This window comes from Nelumbo lutea, chromosome 1 (genome assembly GCF_056320005.1).
Source record: "Nelumbo lutea isolate HS-2025 chromosome 1, American lotus-T2T, whole genome shotgun sequence".
NCBI classification, from domain to species: Eukaryota; Viridiplantae; Streptophyta; class Magnoliopsida; order Proteales; family Nelumbonaceae; genus Nelumbo; species Nelumbo lutea.
Window position 1 is genome coordinate 18,043,111 of NC_142684.1, and position 20,993 is coordinate 18,064,103.

Here is a 20,993-nt window from a genome sequence, read left to right on the forward strand (position 1 = left end):
GTTTGGCAATATTATACTTATGCATTGACAAATGACAGAAAACATATTTTCTAATGCATATTTACATTGATAATAAGATGTAAAAGTATAAATTTGTATTTAAGTGGGTTTTTGATAAAAATGTATATATTTTATTGGAATTCGTGTTTGCATCCATTACAGCTAAAAATCTGTTTGACAAGAAGATAAATTTGTCAATGCAAAATTAATCCAACTCTACAATTTATATGAACTATTTTACACTACATATTTGCATCATTTCCAAACGCAGCCTTATTATTTAATTTCTACACCTGCCACACCCCACCCGATGTTCTGTTACTATCACGACTAATGACTAATTTGTCAACATTGTATCGTTTGGAGTGGTCAGATTTTGAACCAAGTCAACCAACTCGCAGGATGGTTCACCTGGTTCTCCTGTGATTTACACAGTAGATCAAGATTTTATAGCCCAGGTTCTTGATGGGTCTGAAATTTATGGTGGCCCCTAGACCCTACTAAACGGGCTGGTACGTTGGGTATCCATGTAATTGGGAACCCAATTGCGGCCCATCTGGGCATCTCAATAATTTTATGATCTGGGTGGACCATGGGGTGTGCCTGATGACTTCAAATACCGCCACCCATGATGGGTCTCTTTTCAAGTGGTGGGACAGCCTCTAAGCCCTCAATCATTAGACAACTTATTCATTTCTTCTCTTTTTGATGTTTGATGTTGCTAACTTGCTATTGTATGAAGGAGGTAACAGAAGGGAAGGTCACTTCATTGCTTTTAAAAAAAGAAAATTTATATTTGTCAACACCCTTTTTTGTAATATTGCCAATTCAGTAGTCTCTTTTGATGGAGCACAGAAGTTTTCCAGGAATCACCCAGATGGAATCCTCACACCATCAACCCAGAATCTTGCCAATAAAAAATACAGTCGTGGCAATATAGCTTGCCTTATTTTATAGGTGTTATGTAATCTCTGTCTCTCTGCCCACGTCATTGGACTAGCTTCTACGCCTCTCCTTATGCCTTCACTGATAGATTCTCTCTCTTCTTACCTGCTTCTCTCTAATGGGAAATCTTCTGTAAAAATATGTTATACAAATATCTTGACACGTGGGCTGAGGTTTGGATTCAACTTTCAATCGAGAACGGGTTTCTACAAACAATTTTCTGCTATAATGTCATTATGGGTCCCAATAGATGTCAGAAATTATTCTTTTTTTTTTCTTTTTTATTTGAAAATTTCTGTCCAGTGGAGCTGTAATACTTCCATTTTGATAAAACATGATTGTTTTATTAATTTAATTGTAATCTCTTCATTCCTGGTGGCTGAAACTTGAATTAATGTTCAGGGTTTGTGTGTTTATATTTAAATTATTCAGTCTGTTGAGCTTGACTCACAGATGAATTAATTAATCATTAAGCTATAAAGGAAACTTGAATTAATAGTTTCCATATGTGAAAAGTCAAGTTCAATTGTAGAAAGTTATCTTTTGGTTGTTTGAGGTTGTTTTTAGGTCATTGCATACATAAGATCGTATTAGGTTAGCAACCTTTTTAAGAATATTTAGGGCAGGGAACAAGCTTACTTAATGCCTCAATTAATTATAATTGATGTACAATAGAATTACACGGAACCTTAAAGACTGTTCTGTTTGATAGAAAATAAGAGAAGAAAGAAAGTTGTGAAAAAGTTCTTAATGAATTTCGCAAAATTTGTTAAACAACTTTCCTTCAATTTTCAGCTTCTCTCTTATTTTCTAGCAAACCAAATATGTTCTAAGAATCATTTTTAGGTCTGAGAATTAGAGGCATTGATTCCATATTCATAGATAGATAACGCAATCATGTGATGCAATGGTTCATCTTTTCTTGGCAAGTTTGAAAACAGATTGGTTGTCAAAACAGAAACACAAAACATGTTCTTGACTGTGTATGTGTTTTTAGTTTTCAAAATTAAAACAAAAAACATGTTGAATTTCTAGTTTCAAAGATATGTTTCTATCTGGTTATTTAATATTATGTTTCATAAATCATAAATAATTTCTGTACTACCGAATTATTTGTTTTGTTTGAAAAACCATTATTTTGATTAGAGGTGGACACAAATTGAGCTTTTTGGTTTAAATCGAGCTTTGAGCTGAGCTCGAGTCCAATATATAGACTTGCTTGCTAATAATTTTTTATATATCATCATCATCGTCATCTATAACTTATCCCAACTATATGGGGTTGGCTACATGAATCCCGTTTCACCAATCCATTCTATTTAAAGCTATTTTATTTTTTGTATGTTTATTTTTTTATTTTTATATGAAACTTGGGCAACAGTTGAGCTTGAGTCGAGCTGAGCCGAGCTGAGCCGAGCTTGGAATATGAGCTTTTGAGTTGAGTTGAATTCAACCTCAATTCTCTAGCTCAAATTCAAACATCATGCTCTTTTGGCAAGTTGAGATCCAATAGGCAAATATTTAGCTTGGATCAGCCTAAATCCACCCCTAATTTTGATATTTCCAAAAATATGTATTATTTTTTCAAACAAAACCAACTTGCTTTCTGTTTCCAAAAAAACGTGTTTTTTTTTTCTCTGATACAACAATTTAAAAAATATATGATAACAAAAACATTCATATTATAGAACACTCCCTAAGTTATTCAGCTCAAGTAAGTCTATTTTGCCTTTCAACTCTATCAAGAGTCACGTCCTTTGTTAAATGAGAATGGAAAAATTTATTTTTAGCTAGTTTTTTATGTACAAATGATTTCTTAATTTGTTTTATTAATATAACATAAAGTTTTAGTTTAGTATATTAATGATGTCTGAATTCGACAAATAAGTATGGATCAAATTTAGGTAGATCCAACTTGAATTCAATCTGTTTTCTAACCTACAGCCTACCATGAATTTGTTTGTTATGCATGTATTGTTTGTTTGTTTTGATGGTGACTCTAATTACGATGGTGATCGGCTGCGAGTCTGGATCTGCTCCTCAACGCGCCTCAAACCGGTTTCACAGCCATATCTCACCCTATATTAGGATGGGGCCGTGAGATTGGTGTGAGGCACAGATCCGGACTCGGCAGCTGCATGAATGGAGCTGTCAACGAGTCAGTGTGGTTTGAGATACAGTGGACCAATTCTAAATCGATTATTAGTTGGTTATATAAGATAAGCCTCGAATCTAATAATTGGGATAATTGAATCCGCCCTAATGAAAATGACAGTAGAATAATAAATTTGATAAAACAAATGTTTTAAACCCAAATCAGCTTATATATTATCTATTAAATTTATCCATTTAGACAAAGTATAACAAAAATTACAAAAAAACCCCAAAATTAAGAACTCTATATATTATTCAAGGTTCAAAATATTGATATACCTAGTACATCGGTAGTCTTTTTAGGTTTTACTTATTTTTTCGAAACCGGTTTAGAGGGGTCAATTTAAGGCCCAGCTATCCTCTGAATCAGTGGTTGACCTGATACAATCCCTGAATGGGTATATCGGAAAGTCATCGGCATGATACGTATTGACTGATACAGGTCGATACGTACTACTTTGAACCTTGATACTATTAAACCCAATTATTAAATCAGGAAAAAACCATAGATTCAGTACTGCAATGATTGGTCAGATCAATTCAGTTCTGTTATATAGACCCAAACCCAACCCATTGACAACTTTACCCATGAATAAGAATGCTTTTGGTTGAAGTAGGACCTTGAGTAGGGATACAAATTGATTGATTTAAATGGTAAACCCACACTGTTCCAACCCTGTCAGTTAGGTAAGGGTGTCAATGGACCCAGTTTTGGATTGGACCTCATCTAGTCCAAAATCAATTTGGACAGACCAACAAGACATATTGAATTGAACTAATCCAGTCCAAAATATTTATTAGATTGGATTGGACCTAGTCCATTTATAACAAATTCATATTGGATTGGGTTGGATTAAGCCAATATCTGATCCATTGGTACAAGATAAGAATATATGTGTCAATGGACCGGGTTTAGGTTGAAACCAATCTAAATCAAAATGAATTTGAACACAGATTGGACGGTCCAGACATTGAATTGAACTGATCCAAATTGGTCCAAAACATTCATTGGATTGGATTAGACCTGATCCATTTATAATGGGCTCACATCGGACTGAATCGGATTGGACCAAATCCAGTCCAATTGACACCCCTGGTTAGGGCGGGGTCAAGCTTGATTAGATATTGGGTTGGATTTGGGTTGAAGTGGAATTATAGTGGAACCCGGCTAATTAGCATTGGTTCAGTATAGGTGTATTATGTATGAAATGGGTCGGGGTAGGTTCAATACTTCCCTCTTTACTTTGTTGGATCAGATTGGGTTTGTATTTAACAAACCCACCCCGTTAACATCCCTAACCTTGAGAAAAGGGGTTATAGAAACTTAACGAAGACAAAAGAGTCAGATAGACATCCATTAATCTGATGAATACTTTGGCTCATTTTGGACCAGTCCATTTCAATGTATGAACTGTCCAATCTATTCAAATTGGTTTTAATTTAGATTTGTTTTAATCTAAACCTGGTCCATTGACATCTGTATTATTTTTATATTCAATCAATGGATTCGATATTGGTCCAATATGACCTAATCCAATATAAATCCATTATGAATGAACAGGTCAGTTCAATACATCTTATTGGTCCGTCCAATTTGTTCAAATAAATTTTGAATTGGATGGATCCGGCCCAAAACAGGTCCATTATTGACACCCATGGCATGAGAATGCAACTACATTGGATTGGGGGGACTATAAAAGGTGCGCCATTAATGCACGTAATGGCTTCATATGATATGTGCCTCATTGCCTGCTCATTCATGAAATATAGTATGATGGAGGGCCAGATCACCAGCCGACGACAACGCTCTCTAGAGTTCTTACGTGATCCAACACCCATAGGATAATGGCGACAACTCCATGCATTGGATAAGCATTAGAAGGCGGTGGCTATCGAATGGTAGATATCAAAGCAACATCAAGGAGGACTTCGATCCTAGCTAGAAGACTAGGTGTTTTAGTTGTTTTAGACCTTTACAACTTTTCTTTCCTAGTTACTCTATGAGTTTCCAAATGTATTATAAATATCATTATTTCCAAGCGAATAGGCACACAAGAATTTGCCAACTTCTCTCTCTCTTCCAAAGGCTCACGCCTAGTTACAACCGGCTTCATGAAGAAGCCTCATGTTCGCCCAGTGCTTGCATAGCCAGCCCAGTTTATTGCTTCCACGCTACGTTAGGTGGTATCAGAGCGGGAGGTTGCCCAGTCAGATGGCCAACCAAGACAGTAGCAGTCGCAACCAACCCCGTGACGGAGATCAGGGGTTACAAGCTGTTTGGAGAGCAATCGAAGAGCAGCGCACAACCACGTGTAACATTGAGCAATAGTTGGCAGAGATCGCTGGACAACTGCGAACCTTGTTGCAGGAGGATGTTCCAAGGAACCAGGATAACCCATACCCAACCGGAGGAGACGACCATGGTAGACCACTTGTCAATCCCATACCCCGGAATCCTATTCTTGATGATGATAGCGACGACAAACTAGAGCTCGACGTTGCTCCAGTACTTCCCGACGATGACATAAACGATAGGAATTGGTGCAATCCTCCCACCCACCGAATACAACTAACACTAGAAAGGCCGCCACGGGAGGAAACGCTCGAGGTAACACTTCAAACCCTCCTAAATGCAGTAATCCCTATGCAAAACCTGCTCCTTTTAAGTGCTTCAAGTGCAATGAAGTTGGGCATAGGTCTAGTGACTGCCCCAGAAGGAAGGCAGTTACCATGGTAGAGAGAGAGGAGGAAGAAGATGTTGACGATGAAGTATATTGTGGACCTGATGGAAAGGACGAAGAAGGTCCCTATGAACATGAAGAATACACATTGTTGTGAGGAAACTAATATTGTCCCAAAGAAGCAAAGATACCACTCAACGGCATCGACTATTTCTCACTAGATGTACTGTACAGGGTAAATTATTTTATTTAATTATTGATAGTGGCAGTCAGGAAAATATTATTTGTAGGGATGTGGTACATAAATTGCAACTACTTCCTGAGAAGCACCCGAACCCATATACAATTGAGTGGATCAAGGAAGTCGGCGGCGTACGTGTGGAGGAACGCTGCAAAATCCCATTCTCCATTGGTAAGTATACTGATGAAGTATATTGTGATATTGTGGATATGGATGCTTGTCATATTTTGTTGAGTAGGCCTTGGCAGTTTGATGCAGATGCAAAACACTTGGGTAGGAAGAATACCTACCAGCTCGAAAAAGAGGGTGTATGCTACACCTTATTACCCATGGTAGAAAAGAATCCACCAAAGGCTCCAAAGGCAGAGGGGAGAAATTTCCTTACCATTACACATCACCATGCTGAATTTGTAAGGGAATGTAAAGATACCCGCGAGGTCCACTTGTTGGTGATGAAGGGAGAAAGCATGAATGAGTCACTAGAGGAAAATAAAATTCCAGTGGAAGTGCAGAGACTATTTGATGAGTTCCATGACGTAGTTCTTGATGAGTTACCTAATGAGCTCCCACCCATGCGAGACATCCAACATCATATTGATTTTGTTCATGGTGCTAGTCTACCTAATCTATCACACTACAGGATGAGTCCTAAAGAAAATGAGATCTTACGGGAGAAGGTAGAAGAATTATTAAGAAATGGGCATATTCAAGTCACCATGAATCCTTGTGCAGTACCAGCATTATTAACACCCAAGAAAGATGGGAGTTAGAGAATGTATGTCGACAGCAGGGCCATTAACAAGATCACTATTGGCTACAAGTTTCCCATCCCCAGGCTGGACGGTATGCTAGATCAACTTGATGGAGCCGTAGTATTTTCCAAAATCAATCTCAGGAGTGGTTACCATCAGATCAGGATCCGTCCCAGAGACGAGTGGAAGACAACTTCTAAGACTAGAGATGGGTTGTTCGAATGGTTAGTCATGCCCTTTGGACTAATCAACGCACCCAACACCTTCATGCGGCTAATGAATCAGGTACTACGCCCTTTTATTGGCAAGTTTGTTGTGGTATATTTTGATGACATCTTGATTTACAGAAAATCTATCACTGAGCACCTAGGACATATCAGAGAGGTCTTGAATGCATTAAGAGAAAACAAATTCTATGCTGATTTAAAGAAGTGCACTTTCATGAGCGATAATTTGTTGTTCTCAGGGTTCATTATAAGTAAGGATGGAATTAAGGTGGATGGGGAAAAAGTGAAAGCCATTAGGGAGTGGCCGACCCCATCAAACGTCACGGACGTAAGACGTTTCCATGGGTTAGCAACTTTCTATAGGCGATTTATCAAATACTTTAGTAGTATTGTAGCTCCCATCACTGAATGTTTGAAAAATGGAAAGTTTCAATAGGGAAAATAACAAGAACAGAGTTTTGCTCTCATAAAAGAAAAATTATGCACCGCTCCTATCCTTGCATTACCAAGTTTTGACAAATTATTTGAGGTTGAATGTGATGCAAGTGGAGTTGGCATAGGAGCCATATTGTCACAAGAAAAGAGACCGGTTGCCTTCTTTAGTGAAAAGTTATGCGAGGCCAGGAAGAAGTGATCCACTTATGACAAAGAATTCTATGCTGTTGTTAGAGCACTGAAAACCTGAGAACATTATTTAATTGCTAAAGAATTTGTTCTCTACACCGACCACCAAGCTCTTAAGTATCTTAGTAAGCAAAAGCAGTTGCGGAGTGACCTGCATGCAAGATGGTCTACTTTTATTGATAAATTCCCATACAAAATTGTGTATAAGGCTGGGCAGCAAAAAAAGTGGCCGATGCTCTAAGTAGGCGTGTAGCCTTCATCAAGACTCTCAGCATTGAAATAGTGGGTTTTGAATACTTGAAAAATCTGTACGCCCAGCATGAGGACTTCAAATAGGTGTGGGAAAAGTGCATAAATTGACAGCCAACAGGTGATTTCTACATTCATGATGGGTTCCTTATGAAGGGGAAACAATTGTGCATCCCTTGCACCTCCCTCCGCGAGAAGATCATCAGGGATCTGCACGGGGGTGGATTAGCAGGACACCTCGGAAGAGACAAAACGATTGAAGCAGTCAAGGGACGTTATTGCTAGCCTAAATTAAGGAGGGATTTGACCACTATTGTGAGTAGATGCTATATCTGTCAGACAGCTAAGGGACAGACCCAGAATACTGGCCTCTACATGCCTCTACCTATCCCTACTGCGATTTGAGAAGACTTGCCCATGGATTTCGTGCTAGGCTTGCCAAAAACTCTAAGGAATATGGACTCCATCTTCATAGTGGTTGACCAGTTCTCCAAAATGGCTCACTTCCTCCCATGCAAGAAGATCGCAGACGCAATAGCGGCAGCTAAGCTATTTTTCAGGGAGATTGTCCGTTTACATGGGGTACCTAAGACCATCACGTCGGACTGAGATATGAGGTTCTTAAGTCACTTCTGGATGACCCTATGGAGACTATTTGACTCATCATTGAATTTCAGCAGTACAACTCACCCACAGACAGATGGACAAACATGGGTGGTGAATCAAATCCTAGGTAATTTGATCCGCAGTATCTACAGGGAGAGACCGAAACAGTGGGATTTTGCCATAGCACAGGCATAGTTCGCCTACAACAATGCAGTTCATAACTCTGCAGGTAGGTCCCCGTTCTCCATTGTTTATATGAAGGTACCTAACCATGCGTTGGACTTAGTAAAGCTACCCAGAGTGCCCGACCTCAGCACTTCTGCAGAACAACTAGCAGAACAGATCTAATCAGTCCAGAAAGCAGTGCAGTAGAAACTGGAGCGAACCAATGCCAAGTACAAGATTGTAGTTGATAAGCATCGTCGGCATCAAGTGTTTGACGTCGGTGATGAAGTCATGGTGTTCTTAAGGAAGGAACGCATACTTGTGGAAAAGTATAACAAGCTACATCCTCAGAAATACGGTCCATACAAGATCCTTAAAAAGATCAATGACAATGCCTACGTAGTGGACTTGCCAGATCACATGGGTATCTTCAAAACTTTTAATGTTGCTGATCTTCATCGTTACTTACTGGAGGCAACACTTGCATATCTCAGTCATGACTCGAGGTCGAGTTCTTTCCAAGTGGGGGAGAATGATGGAGGGCCGGATCACCAACCGACGACAGTATTGTCTAGAGTCCTTACGTGATCCAACACCCATAGGATAATGGCGACAACTCCATGCATTGGATAAGCATTAGAGGGCGGTGGCTACCGGATGGTGGATATCAAGGCAGCATCAAGGAGGACTTCGATCCTAGCTAGAATACTAGGTGTTTTAGTTGTTTTAGACCTTTACAACTTTTCTTTCCTAGTTACTCTATGAGTTTCTAGATGTATTATAAATATCATTATTTCTAAGCGAATAGACGCACAAGAATTCGCCAATTTCTCTCTCTCTTCCAAAGGCTCACGCCTAATTACAACCGGCTTCAAGACGAAGCCTCGTGTTCGCCGGTGCTTGCATAGCCAGCCTGGTTTATTGGCGAAATAGTATTAGACTAGAATTGAGGTGAGGATGGCTTTCTCTTTCTTCTCTAACCTCTCTCTTTCAAATACAGTATTAGACTAGAATTGAGGTGAGGATGGTTTTGTCTTTCTTTTCTGACCTCTCTCTTTCGAACCATACAATGATGCATCATTGTCTCTCTGGTCAAATAGGCGGTGGTTGTTAAAAGCAACAAAGTCAATTAGCGTGCTGCCTCCCTTTCATTTGGCTACTGCCCGAATCCGAGGAAGCTTATTTGGCCATTGCCCTTTGCCACTCTCTTTTTCTTTACCCACATGGCTATTATAATTCTTGTATGAATTATTTCAGCCAAGTAATATGCGCTTGGGCTAAGTATGAAAGTGCACCATTTAATGCACGTACGTAGTCAGCTTAATACATATTTACCAGCTGGGACTAAATCATTTCTTTGTATCCAGACTCAGGAGGCAACGCCCCTAAAAGGGCGATGGCCACAACACTTAACAAAGTCAGAGAGCAGGGTCCCTTACTCACATGGCCTCCTTCTGAATGCAATGAAGCTTAACTCTTTTCCACCAACAGATGGTTTAATTTAAACAAGATCCAAATTCATAAAGCATTAGATAAGAAAGACAATAATAGTTTTTTTTTTTTTTTTAAGTATTTTCTCATCTAGCTTGCCAAGAATGTTGAGCTTGTCTTACATTATTGGTTTCAAATGCATGAAGATGGGTTGCCATAAAGGTAGACAGAAATATTCATAAATTAAGAAATGGCCAATGTTACCTCATGTTGGCCCTGGCTAGGCTATCCGGGCTTTTGGGAGGGGTGGATTGGATATAGATCTAAAAACTTTTGGATTTTCCCATTAAACTAGGCAATAGCCTCTAAGATTAGTTTATAATTTGATCCTTGTGGGCTTAGTTCAAATCTAACCTACCTTGCCCCATGAATAAAGCAGGGTGGTTGAGGGTGGCTTTGAGATTGAGAAACATTTTAGAAAAAACGAGAAGTAAAGACACAACTCATTAATGCTTTGTCATTGTTGACAAATGGGGTGGCTACGGCCTCCATATGGCTTTGTCATACGAACCCTTTTTTATTTTCCAAATGTTTGCCAGGTCGAATATTGTTTCTCATTGAAAAAAAAAAAAAATCAATCAAGCATTTCTTATCAACCTACCCAACCAAAAAATAAAATAAAATCATTGTAGATGAGTGTGACGTGAGGACACGATCATGCTCATCAAACCCTACAATTTGCAATAATTGATTTATTTATGTATTTATTTTTGATGAAACGCTTTGCAACAATTGATTTAGTCAAATACACAAACACATTTGGGGCAATGGGTAGGACCAAATGGCCCCAGGTTTTTAGGTTCACTTATTAATTTTACTATTTTTTTTTTCTTAAAAACTATTTCTTTTTTTGCAGATTTGCTTCACTCATTCATTTCTTAGACAAACTGCCCCATTCATGTCTCCACCGTCATTTCTCTAAGAAAAAGATTCCGTGGAATTGGGTGTTCAGTTTTAATTTATGTCTCAACTCTCAATCAATCAAGAGAAAGATGATTGTTATTTAATATAATATATTAACTTCAGTATTCATAATGATCAGGATTTGCTTCAAAGGGCTAATATTTTTAAGAGCCCATTTAATATTTATATCAAATGTATTGTTATTTAGAATAACAGTTAATTTCTCCTTTTAATGTTTTAAAAACTGTTTCGTTTTATGATAGTTCCCATTTCTTAGTTTCCAAAATGGAGATGATTTCAACCATCAATCTTAAATTTTCATGGATTATTCATCAACTTGAATAAATATTTATTTAAGTATTACGGGGTTATGGGTACACCCCATGGGCAACTTCATGGGATCGGCCCCTTGTATTTTTATTATTTTTGGACCACTATAAAGTGCACCATTTAATGCGCATAGTCCCATTAATATATAATGCCTACTCATGGAAGCATTTAAGGTCACAAAAGAGATTGTCTTAATTTATTTCTCTCTCAAATAATGGTTTCAGTGGGATTTGATGTAAATGCAAATATGCAATGTTTTCTTAAAATCATGAGGCTTTGGTTGTTGTATTTGAAAGTTATGACACATGAAATAAAGTCAAAGAGTACGATCTTTGCTTACCTGTGAAGCAAAAAGCAAATGACCTGAGAGATAAAAAATTGGCTTAATTCTTGTTCAGAGTAAAAGTTTTTTTTTTTTTGATAAGTATTTTTATAAAAATCTTTAAACAGTTTAGATGGTTAAAGATATATTGAGTTTTTGGGGTTTTGATTTTAAAGATAAAGATAGTTTATTAAGCGGTTCAGTCTATTGGATTTTTAAAAACATGTTTAGAGGTTACATATTACGTAGAAAGAACATAAAAATTCATTTGAAGCTTATTAAAATTCGACATTTTCAATCTTTTTGAGTCCTGTATCATCTCATTTTTCTAGCTTTTAGGAATTTCTTTTGACGGCCCAGATAGCTAAAAGATGCATTGAGTTTTTCAGGTTTTATTTTTAAAAATCAAGAATATTTGGCAAATATCTCGATTTATCCTGGTCTATTGGGTTGTTAATAAAATATTTTAGCCATATTGATAAAAAAAAAAGGATTTTAGCCATGAAAAGGTGGGAAACTTCATTTGAATCTTTCTGATTATTGGCCGTTTTGGGCTTCCGTGAACTTTCTAGGGCATGAGTATTATAATTTTTCACCTTTTATTGTCAATGGAAAACAAAAAACCAAAATTTTGATCTTTTGAGCTTTAAAAACACTGAAAGATCATATGAAAAGACTTACCAAATGCCCCAAGCATCTTTTCAAGATGAGAAAGACTCTAAGCTTCAGTTAACCCATCCCAGTGAATTCAATGAATCGGGTTGGATTCTCTTCTTGTATAGACGACTAGACGAGGTCTTCAGTCTTCATCCACCTACTCTAACATCGCCGGCCGAAGACCATGTCCAAGCCGAATTAAAAGTTGCAATTATGGACTTGTCTGGGTTGACTCTGGTCTGACCTGGTCCAATTAAGTCGGTTCGGAATTAACTGAGCCCAAGAACTAAACTTAGTTCAACCCAATTTGATAACCACCGAATTTGGAATGCTAAAATGTTCAAACTAAAAAAGAAACTTTCCTTTAGCATTTCAGCAACTTCAGTCTATTCAGTTGCTAAATAATGAAGCGCAGGCGTTACGATGTTTTTTTTTTTACCCCTAAAAATTTATCATATACCAATAATCCCACTGGATTCAAATTCAAACCATTTCTAAGATTGAAATCTTTTATGCATTTTGCATTTGGTCTGTGTTTGGTTTGAAGGACCCCTCATTTCCCTACCTTTTTCTTCAAACCAAACACAACCTAAATTTCTACTTCATTCGTTAATATTCTAGCCAGCCCCAAGAACTTCTAGACACACATTAATTTATGCTTCGTTTGGATAACCTTTTTCTTTTGAGCTTTGTGCTATGGAAAACAAATTTGAGCCAAAAAGTGTTCCGAGCATCTGTAAGAATCGCTTTTACAAATATCACAATATAAGCCCCAAAGGACAATGCCCTTAAAAGCTGGGGCTTTTTTGCTATTGGACTTTAAAAGCACAAATCCTCGATCTTATCCAAACATAACGTTAATTAATTCCTCTTAAAAAAGGAATAAATCACACATTTATAATAACAAAAAATAAAAAATAAAAAATAAAACCTTCAAATGTTTGCGTATAGATCGAAATTAATAACAAAAGTAGAGTAAAATTTTTGGTCAAATAAACATAAAATGGTAAAATATCAATCAACTATGAATTTGTGTTCAACTGGAGTCACGGTTTTATCAGTTAATCTGCCGGTTGGCTCAATTAACCAGGACCCAAACATGTCATGGATCACTGGTTCAACCATCCGCTCCGGTCCGACCCTAACAATACAGTTTCCATGTGTTGTGGTCACCTCAAAGACCTCATAGGCTCATATAGACCTGTTCATGGGCCGGGTAGCCCGATGGCCCAGCCCGGCTCGCACCCTGGTCGGGCTTGATCATGTAATTAGGCCCGCGGGCCTGACCTCGGGCCTAACACAGTAAGCCCGACTGTATTTTGGGCCGGGCTCGGGATTTGTCAAAAATGCCCAATCTGGCCCGACTCAGCATTATATATTTTATAAAATATATAATATATATTTTATATTATATAAAATATATAAATAGTATAATATTTATTAAAATATATATTTATGATTTAATATATACATTTTTTATTCTTTTCTTTATAATCTCTCTCTCTCTATTCAGCCGCTAACAGTATGGGCTAAATTTTGGACTTGGGCCCAGGCCCAGACTTTGGGCTTTTTATGAGGGCCTGGCTCGGACCCAAGTTGTAGGTCTGATGGTCAAGCCGGGCTCGGGCTCGAGCGTTGGAATATTCTATTAATATAGAGTGAAAGTCCAACCCGGCCCGGACCATGAACAGGTCTAGGCTCATACCATGCTGTGAGGTGATTTAGCTTAGTCCAATAGAAACTGAGCGCCTTGTGCCCTTGTCAGTTCCAAGAATGTGCCATTGATCTGATGAGGTGAAATCATAATAACTCTTCTCCAAATCTTTCTTGTCTGAGATGAATTCAATTATTTTAAGCCCAATTCGCTGGGCCACACCATATAAACCCATTATTCTGTGGGCCCATTCAAGAGGCAAAATAACTAAAATGACGAGCACATTCTACTCTAAATAATCTAGAATGGAATTAATTCTACTCCAATCGGTCCAATAATGCGCAAAGCCCATCTAAGAATGGGCCAGTCATGGCTACCATCGTTAGGGCTAGCAAACGAATGTTTTGGGGAGTTGGAATATGCTGAGCACAATACATTACTGGCCTTCTTCACTCAGTTGCACATTGAGAACATGATATTCCCAATGTGCGGCTGGATGAATGTCTCCAGTAATGTATTGTGGTCAACGGGTCCAGACTCCATTTGGGATGCTCTAGATTCGACAGTTGGGGCCCATTTTTAGGACCCTACTATTAAAATAATGGGTTTTAAGTTATTATGCGATCCCCTTGAAAGACATTTCCTTCTATACCCTTTATGGATATATCTTATAATTAAATGTTAAGAGTTAAAAAAATTATAAATACATCTAATAATTTATGTTGTAACTATATAGCAATAAAAATAATTATATTCCAATATGATGGAACCAACAAAAGAAGTTTCATTTGTCTAGATTCCATGATTTTAAACTATACAAAAAATGAAATCTATATATTTTTATTTATTTTTAAACCATAAAGAATTTCTAATCTATAATATTTTTTTCCCTTCATTTTCTTCTTAAAGGATGATTCTTGATGAGATATTTCTTCTAATGCTTGGAATGGTATATACTCTTAAACAGAGAAAACCATGTCATTATTCGTCATTATAACTCAATTTTATAAAGTTTTTATTAATATTTTACAATTTACTAAAAAAATACAGCATTCTATCCTTGAAAGAAAAAGCCTAGAGAATATTTTATATATATATTCTATTTCTTGTTTCTAAGAGTTTCTATAAATTTTCTATCAAAAAAACTGAGATTCTATGGATCAGTATTAAACAATGCAAATTTTCCATCATTTGGGTAATAAATGATTAATCAGGGCGCCCACCGTTTTATGTCTCTTAAATGTAAATTATAGTTCTACTCATCCATCAGTGTATTTTTGAAGCTGACTTTTGCAGCCAGAAACCGTTCTTGTTAAAAAAAACGGAGACATATGTTTTTATTATATATGTGGTAAACAGTAGCTTAATCAATTCAACTAGTTCTTTCCCCTCTATACGGACGGACTATTCTATGTAGTGAGATAACGTGGCAAATGGGACATTTCTTTTTTTTTTTTTTCTTTTCAGGGGCGGATTCAGTTCTCACAAAATTGTATTTACACCATTTTTACAGCACTTTTATACTGTGCATCGAAAACATTTCCATACTTCTATCTTATATTCATGGAGAGATATTTCCAATGCACAGCTGAAAGGGGATGTGAAAACGCTGTAAACACAATTTTGTGAGGACCAAATTTCTATTTGGCTAAATGACCATCTCAATTATTGGGTCATTGGTAGGAAATTTATAGCCTAATCCATGTTAGTTCTACAATCTTTACATAAGAAAAAAAGGGGGGGGGGGGGGTTGTTAATCCAACCCCTCAGATCATCTGAACCAGATTAGATTCTAAATTGCAATTGTCCACGGGGACTCCTCATATTACTTTTCAACCCTTTTAGAATTTTTTTTTTGGTTTTTATAAATTAAAAAAATGGGGTTATTTAAGCACACCCAGAAACTGAATGTAACATGGACATCTTTTTAACACCATCCCATACATTGCAAGAGTCTCTTCTGGACCATATGGCAATTGTCTGATGAGTAGACGCTACATGTGGTCCATGTGGAGTCCTTTTAGGCCCTCAACCATGTCAACACGTGTACATGTGGATAATTCTAAAGTTGTGTAAACTTCTTCTCTGAACGACCCTTGCCTGAAGGGGATGAAACATATTTCTTATTATTCTTCTTCTTTTTAAATTTTGTGTACAGGACAAAAGTTGAATAGAAAAATATCATTTCTACAAGGGCTTAACCTCTTCCTCTTAAAAAACAAGACAACTTCTCATCCCAACAATAGTTTACCCGTCATTGGAGCAAGCAACAATTGGGTTTTGTGTTTGACAAAGAGAGTAGTGATGTAAGAAGAGAGTTGGACTAGTCACAATTACTACAGAAATCTTATCTTTAATCAACTGAATCTAGTCACAAGACCAATATAAAAAAACCCAGCTTTTCATCAGAGATAATGGGTTTGCAGGGACCACTCCAATGGTTTTAGATGATCATGACAACGCAACACACACCTTGAAGCACTTAAATTAAGTGGGCATTTTAAATGAACAAAGCCCTTTTCAAATTATTATTATTATTTTTTTATGGTTTTATCAAACAGTTGAGAATCTTAATGTCAATTTGTCAATGGAGGGCGGGAAATTCATTGGTCCTTTTAATTAAGCTAAGGTCATTATCTCTTCACCACCTCAATTATGTGGGCTTTCACACAGCGGCTTATGGCGTTACATGAAGCCGTATTTGGTTAAAATATAATCAGAAAACGGAAATTTGGTTTTCTGATAAAATTATCTCAAGTAGTTTCTCTTAAACGGTTCAATCAATATAACTCAATCAACGCAGAAAGATATTATGAGATTGGTGTGAGGAGCGCTATCTGAGAAACATACCTGGATTCAATCATTCAAAGCACAAATCATCCAAATGGGCTTTTTGTTTATTTGTTCATGGTTTCTACTTTCTTCTGTCGTTTATGTTTTATATTTTGGGATCGCAATACTTGCATAATTGGGAAGGTAATTTAAGTAAAATTTGAAACACATTTTATGCGAGCAAAACGCCAAAAGAAGTTCACTTCACAGTTCCACATCAACCGAGGGAAACCCTTTTCTTTAATTAGATTAACTATATATCTTAATCGGAATGAGCTTTGCTAACCTTCACATAGATTGACCTTCACTCATTGGGGCTTGGACAGGTGATCCACGCCCAATTCTGTGAAATGACTGTTTTAAACCTACAGAGAATTTAGTCGTATTAGATCGAGTAATCAAAAAAATTAATATTAGGGATAAGCAAAAAAAAAAAAAAAAACCGAAAAATTGAATTGATAAAAAAATGAGTGAAACTGAACGGAAAAATCGGTTAATTGAACCAGTCGGTTCAGTTTTTGTTTGGTGTTTTAAAAAAATCAAAATACCAGTTTGGTTTTAGTTAACTAAAAGTGGCAGTTAATTAATTGAACCAATCGGTATACATATATTTCTATATATATTATATATATTTATGTATATTATATATTTTTATTATATATATTATAAAAATAAAAAAACCAAAAAAATTGATGAACCAAACCGACGGTTAACCGATTGACTTCGGTTCGATTTTAATTACCAATTTTCTAAAAAACCGATAGTATCGGTTTAATTAAAAAAAAGCAACCAAACCGTAAGCATCCTAACTAATACTTCCATTATTAGCAGAAGAAATTTATTCAAATTTTCAAGAATTAGTATTTTGCAATTAGGAGATGCTAGGCCATATATTTTTTCATCAAATTCTTTCTCCATCACACTTTCAAAAGATTTATCTTCTATGTAAAGCAAACTCATTTTTAGGATAGAGTCTAAAATGGTGAATGACGGCCTATGATGTATTGATGTGGTCCCAAGAATCAAAATATCGGTACGTCTCGATATGTCAGATGGGGGGTATCGGGTGTTTCGACCTCACACCTTCTTTTTAGTTGTTTTTTTTTTTTTTCTCAAACCTGTTGAAGGGGTCGGTCTATAGCCTGTCTACCCCCTGAAATGAGTCAAAACCGCAAAGAATTAAAGTTTTGTATATTGGTGAATGATTACCCACCAATACGGGCTGATACATTGTAAAATTTGATTCTTTTTCCAACTTAACATCACTTCATTTAATTCAAGGTAATAGCAAAAGTGGGTTGTTCAGGATAATGCAGAATCAGAAGCATTTCGGCTTCGATCATCCTTTCCAGAAAGTCTTTATAGAAAGAGATTCTACTCGGTATCCAACCAAAAAGAAGAAATGAAGGAAAGAAAATCTATGCAAAAGTTTATCTCAAGTAATTAATTTTTATTTATTGTGTGATCATGGGGTCTGTACAGCCAATTCTTCTACTATGAGTGGTTTTCCACAATTAATAAACCCTAATTTAATAATCTAAGCAACACAACCACATATCTCTTTTGGGAGATAAGATGTTTGAAATCATCTGAAGAATCCCATTTGTTCTAATCAGTTTCTTACGTGGGATTCCATAGTTGTTTAGCTTGGACTGAAAGGAATATTTACTAAAGCTAGCAATTGGGTAATCTGAGCTCTGAGAATTTTAAGCAATACAAGTCATGCATGAACACTGGTCATGGATCATGCCTAGTCAATCCCTATTAAGATCATAATCATCTTTGTTGGGCATTAACTGCTAATTGTTGCATTTATAGAATTTTCCATTGGTTAGCTGTCATAGATTAATTTTACTTTGGATTGATTAGCCTACATTTGGTTACTGATTTGAAATATATACTCCGGGCACTAGTGATTGTGAAATGAGAACACCGACCCTCTTAAACTATGTTTTATATAGCTTTTGTTTAAGTCTAATAAAGCAATCTTTTTGTCATTCGTTCCTTATTGATTAAAAGGGATGCCCATCACCACAAATAGGAGATGCTCAAATGCTAGGCTGTAGGCATTGTTTATTTCTTCTACATATCTGAAATCTGACCAAAAATAGAAACAAAGAAAGGAGAGAGAAAGACACGTAAACACATTTAACATTTCACGGATCTTTCATTGTACAGTTCTTGGGCAATGTCTTTTATAGAACTTGGAAATTACACATTTATGTTGTGTTCACGGCTGAGAAAGAAAAAGAAACCACGCTTACACAGACTGCACAGTGGTGCATTATAGTTTCATGAGTTTGTAGGGCTGTCAATGGGGTCTCGGATTGACCGGACAGAACCGACCCAATTATGCAGTGTCTGGTCCTGCATTATGTTACTCCCAATATGTTGCATAGTGGTGCATTATAGTTTCATGACTTTGCAGGGCTGTCAATGGGGTCTCGGGTTGATCGGACAGAACCGACCCAATTATCCAGTGTCTGGTCCTGAATTATAATTGTATTGGATTGGGATTAGACCAGGCAACCAGGTCGGGCCGGGTCAATGCAATTTTGGGTCATTTTTTTGGGTCGGGTTGTAATGACAAGACCCTAACCCTAAATATTTAGGTTAGGATTGGCCCATGGGTCAAATGGATCAATGGTTCAATCCCCCGAGTGAGTTGGTCTTTCACCAAGTCATTATTTTGTTACAAAAAATATGCATCTAACTGCCTGATTTGAGTTATTCAAACAATTCAACCATCTGGATCAATGATGGTTTGAAAGCATTGGTTTCAAAAGAGTTAATCCGACAGTAGGAATGGCAATGAGATGGGGTGGGGCCGGGTTCTGCTTGCCCCATCCCCAACCTCAAACTCAAATGCCCCGCCCTATCAACGGGGCAAGAAATTCTAACCCCTCGTCCCCGTGGGAAACGGAGATTCCCAAATTTGCCTCACCCTGCCTTGACCATTCTTACTTGCATATTTATAAATTTATTTATTTTTTACTTTTTAAAATCTATATATTATATAACAAAATATAATATAATATAATATATATTAATAATTATATGTATTATGTTAGATGATATAGTCGGGGAATGTTCGGGGCCGATATCAGGGTGGAGTGGACAAATACCATCCCAATCCCCAAAATTTTGGGTTTCTCGGAACCTGTCCCTCAATAGTCAAAAGAACCGCCCCAACCTCGCGGGGACGGATCAAATTGCCATCTGTATCCGACAGTGACCCAAGACACTAACCCAAATTCCTTTCAAGTCAGATCAGATCAAGTCGCGCCTTCTAGTATTCAGGTTGCTAGATAGGGGATCCTAGCCCACTTTTTATTATTATTGTTTTTCATTTTTTCCCCCGGGTTTGGGTACTTGGGGTCCGATCGGGTTGATGGGTTGGATAGACTCTTTGGCAGGTCTAGTTGGGATTGGTATAGCAGACCCTATCTGATCCGAAACTTCTTTTGAATATTTATTTATTTATTAGGTTGGTAATGCAATTGTTTTGGTTGAGTGCATGAATTTTAAAGTTTATCTTCTTGTGCTCTAGAGAATTCAAAATCTTCAAATTTTCATGTACGTATATAGCTACCTAGTTAGCACCCCTCTTCAGTAGTTTTACTTACTTGTCCCAACTGGATGCTTAAATTCTTCCAATGTGGAAATCTTGTGAAAGTGAGTACTTAATTGTTATATAGTAGAAATTTAAAATTTGATGGCATTCCAATTGGAGGTACTAAGCAACTCTTGTGGGGATAAAACATAGAAACAACTTGGCTTATTGAAGATCAAGATGGTAAATAAATTCAATTCAAATTGGTTTGGTGTTTCTATCTATTTTTATTTTCTTTATTTTCTAATTTAAGATCTGATCATTGATTGAATAGTCAAGTCTTTGAGTTGGTGGGCTGCACGTGTGACGCAGGGAAAGGGAGGCATCGAGAGTGAGGGACTCCCTGTATGGTAGGTCCCTGGTCCCCCAGTGACTAAAAACTCAAATCCTAGGTGAGAATTTCTTGCTTGCAAGTTGCAAACAAGAGAATGCCAATTCCTTAATAATTTTACCTCAACCTACTGTTTTCTCTTATTTTTTTTAATCAAACCAAACTCTGCTTTATACATATAGAAAAGTTGGAAAGAATAGTTTAGCTATGATTTGA

At 36.9% G+C, this 20,993-nt stretch overlaps 1 protein-coding gene across 1 annotated transcript; it reads left to right on the forward strand.

The window, feature by feature from the left end:
* Positions 1 to 6,230: 6,230 nt before the first annotated feature.
* On the forward strand, positions 6,231 to 6,791 carry LOC148873773 (uncharacterized). Its single transcript, XM_088943175.1, has one exon. The coding sequence runs from the start codon at positions 6,231 to 6,233 to the stop codon at positions 6,789 to 6,791; it is 561 nt and encodes a 186-aa protein (XP_088799301.1).
* The last annotated feature ends 14,202 nt before the right edge of the window (positions 6,792 to 20,993 follow it).

Coding starts and splice junctions, on each gene's coding strand:
- LOC148873773 (XM_088943175.1), top strand. CDS start 6,231: ATGGATGCTTGTCATATTTTGTTGAGTAGGCCTTGGCAGTTTGATGCA.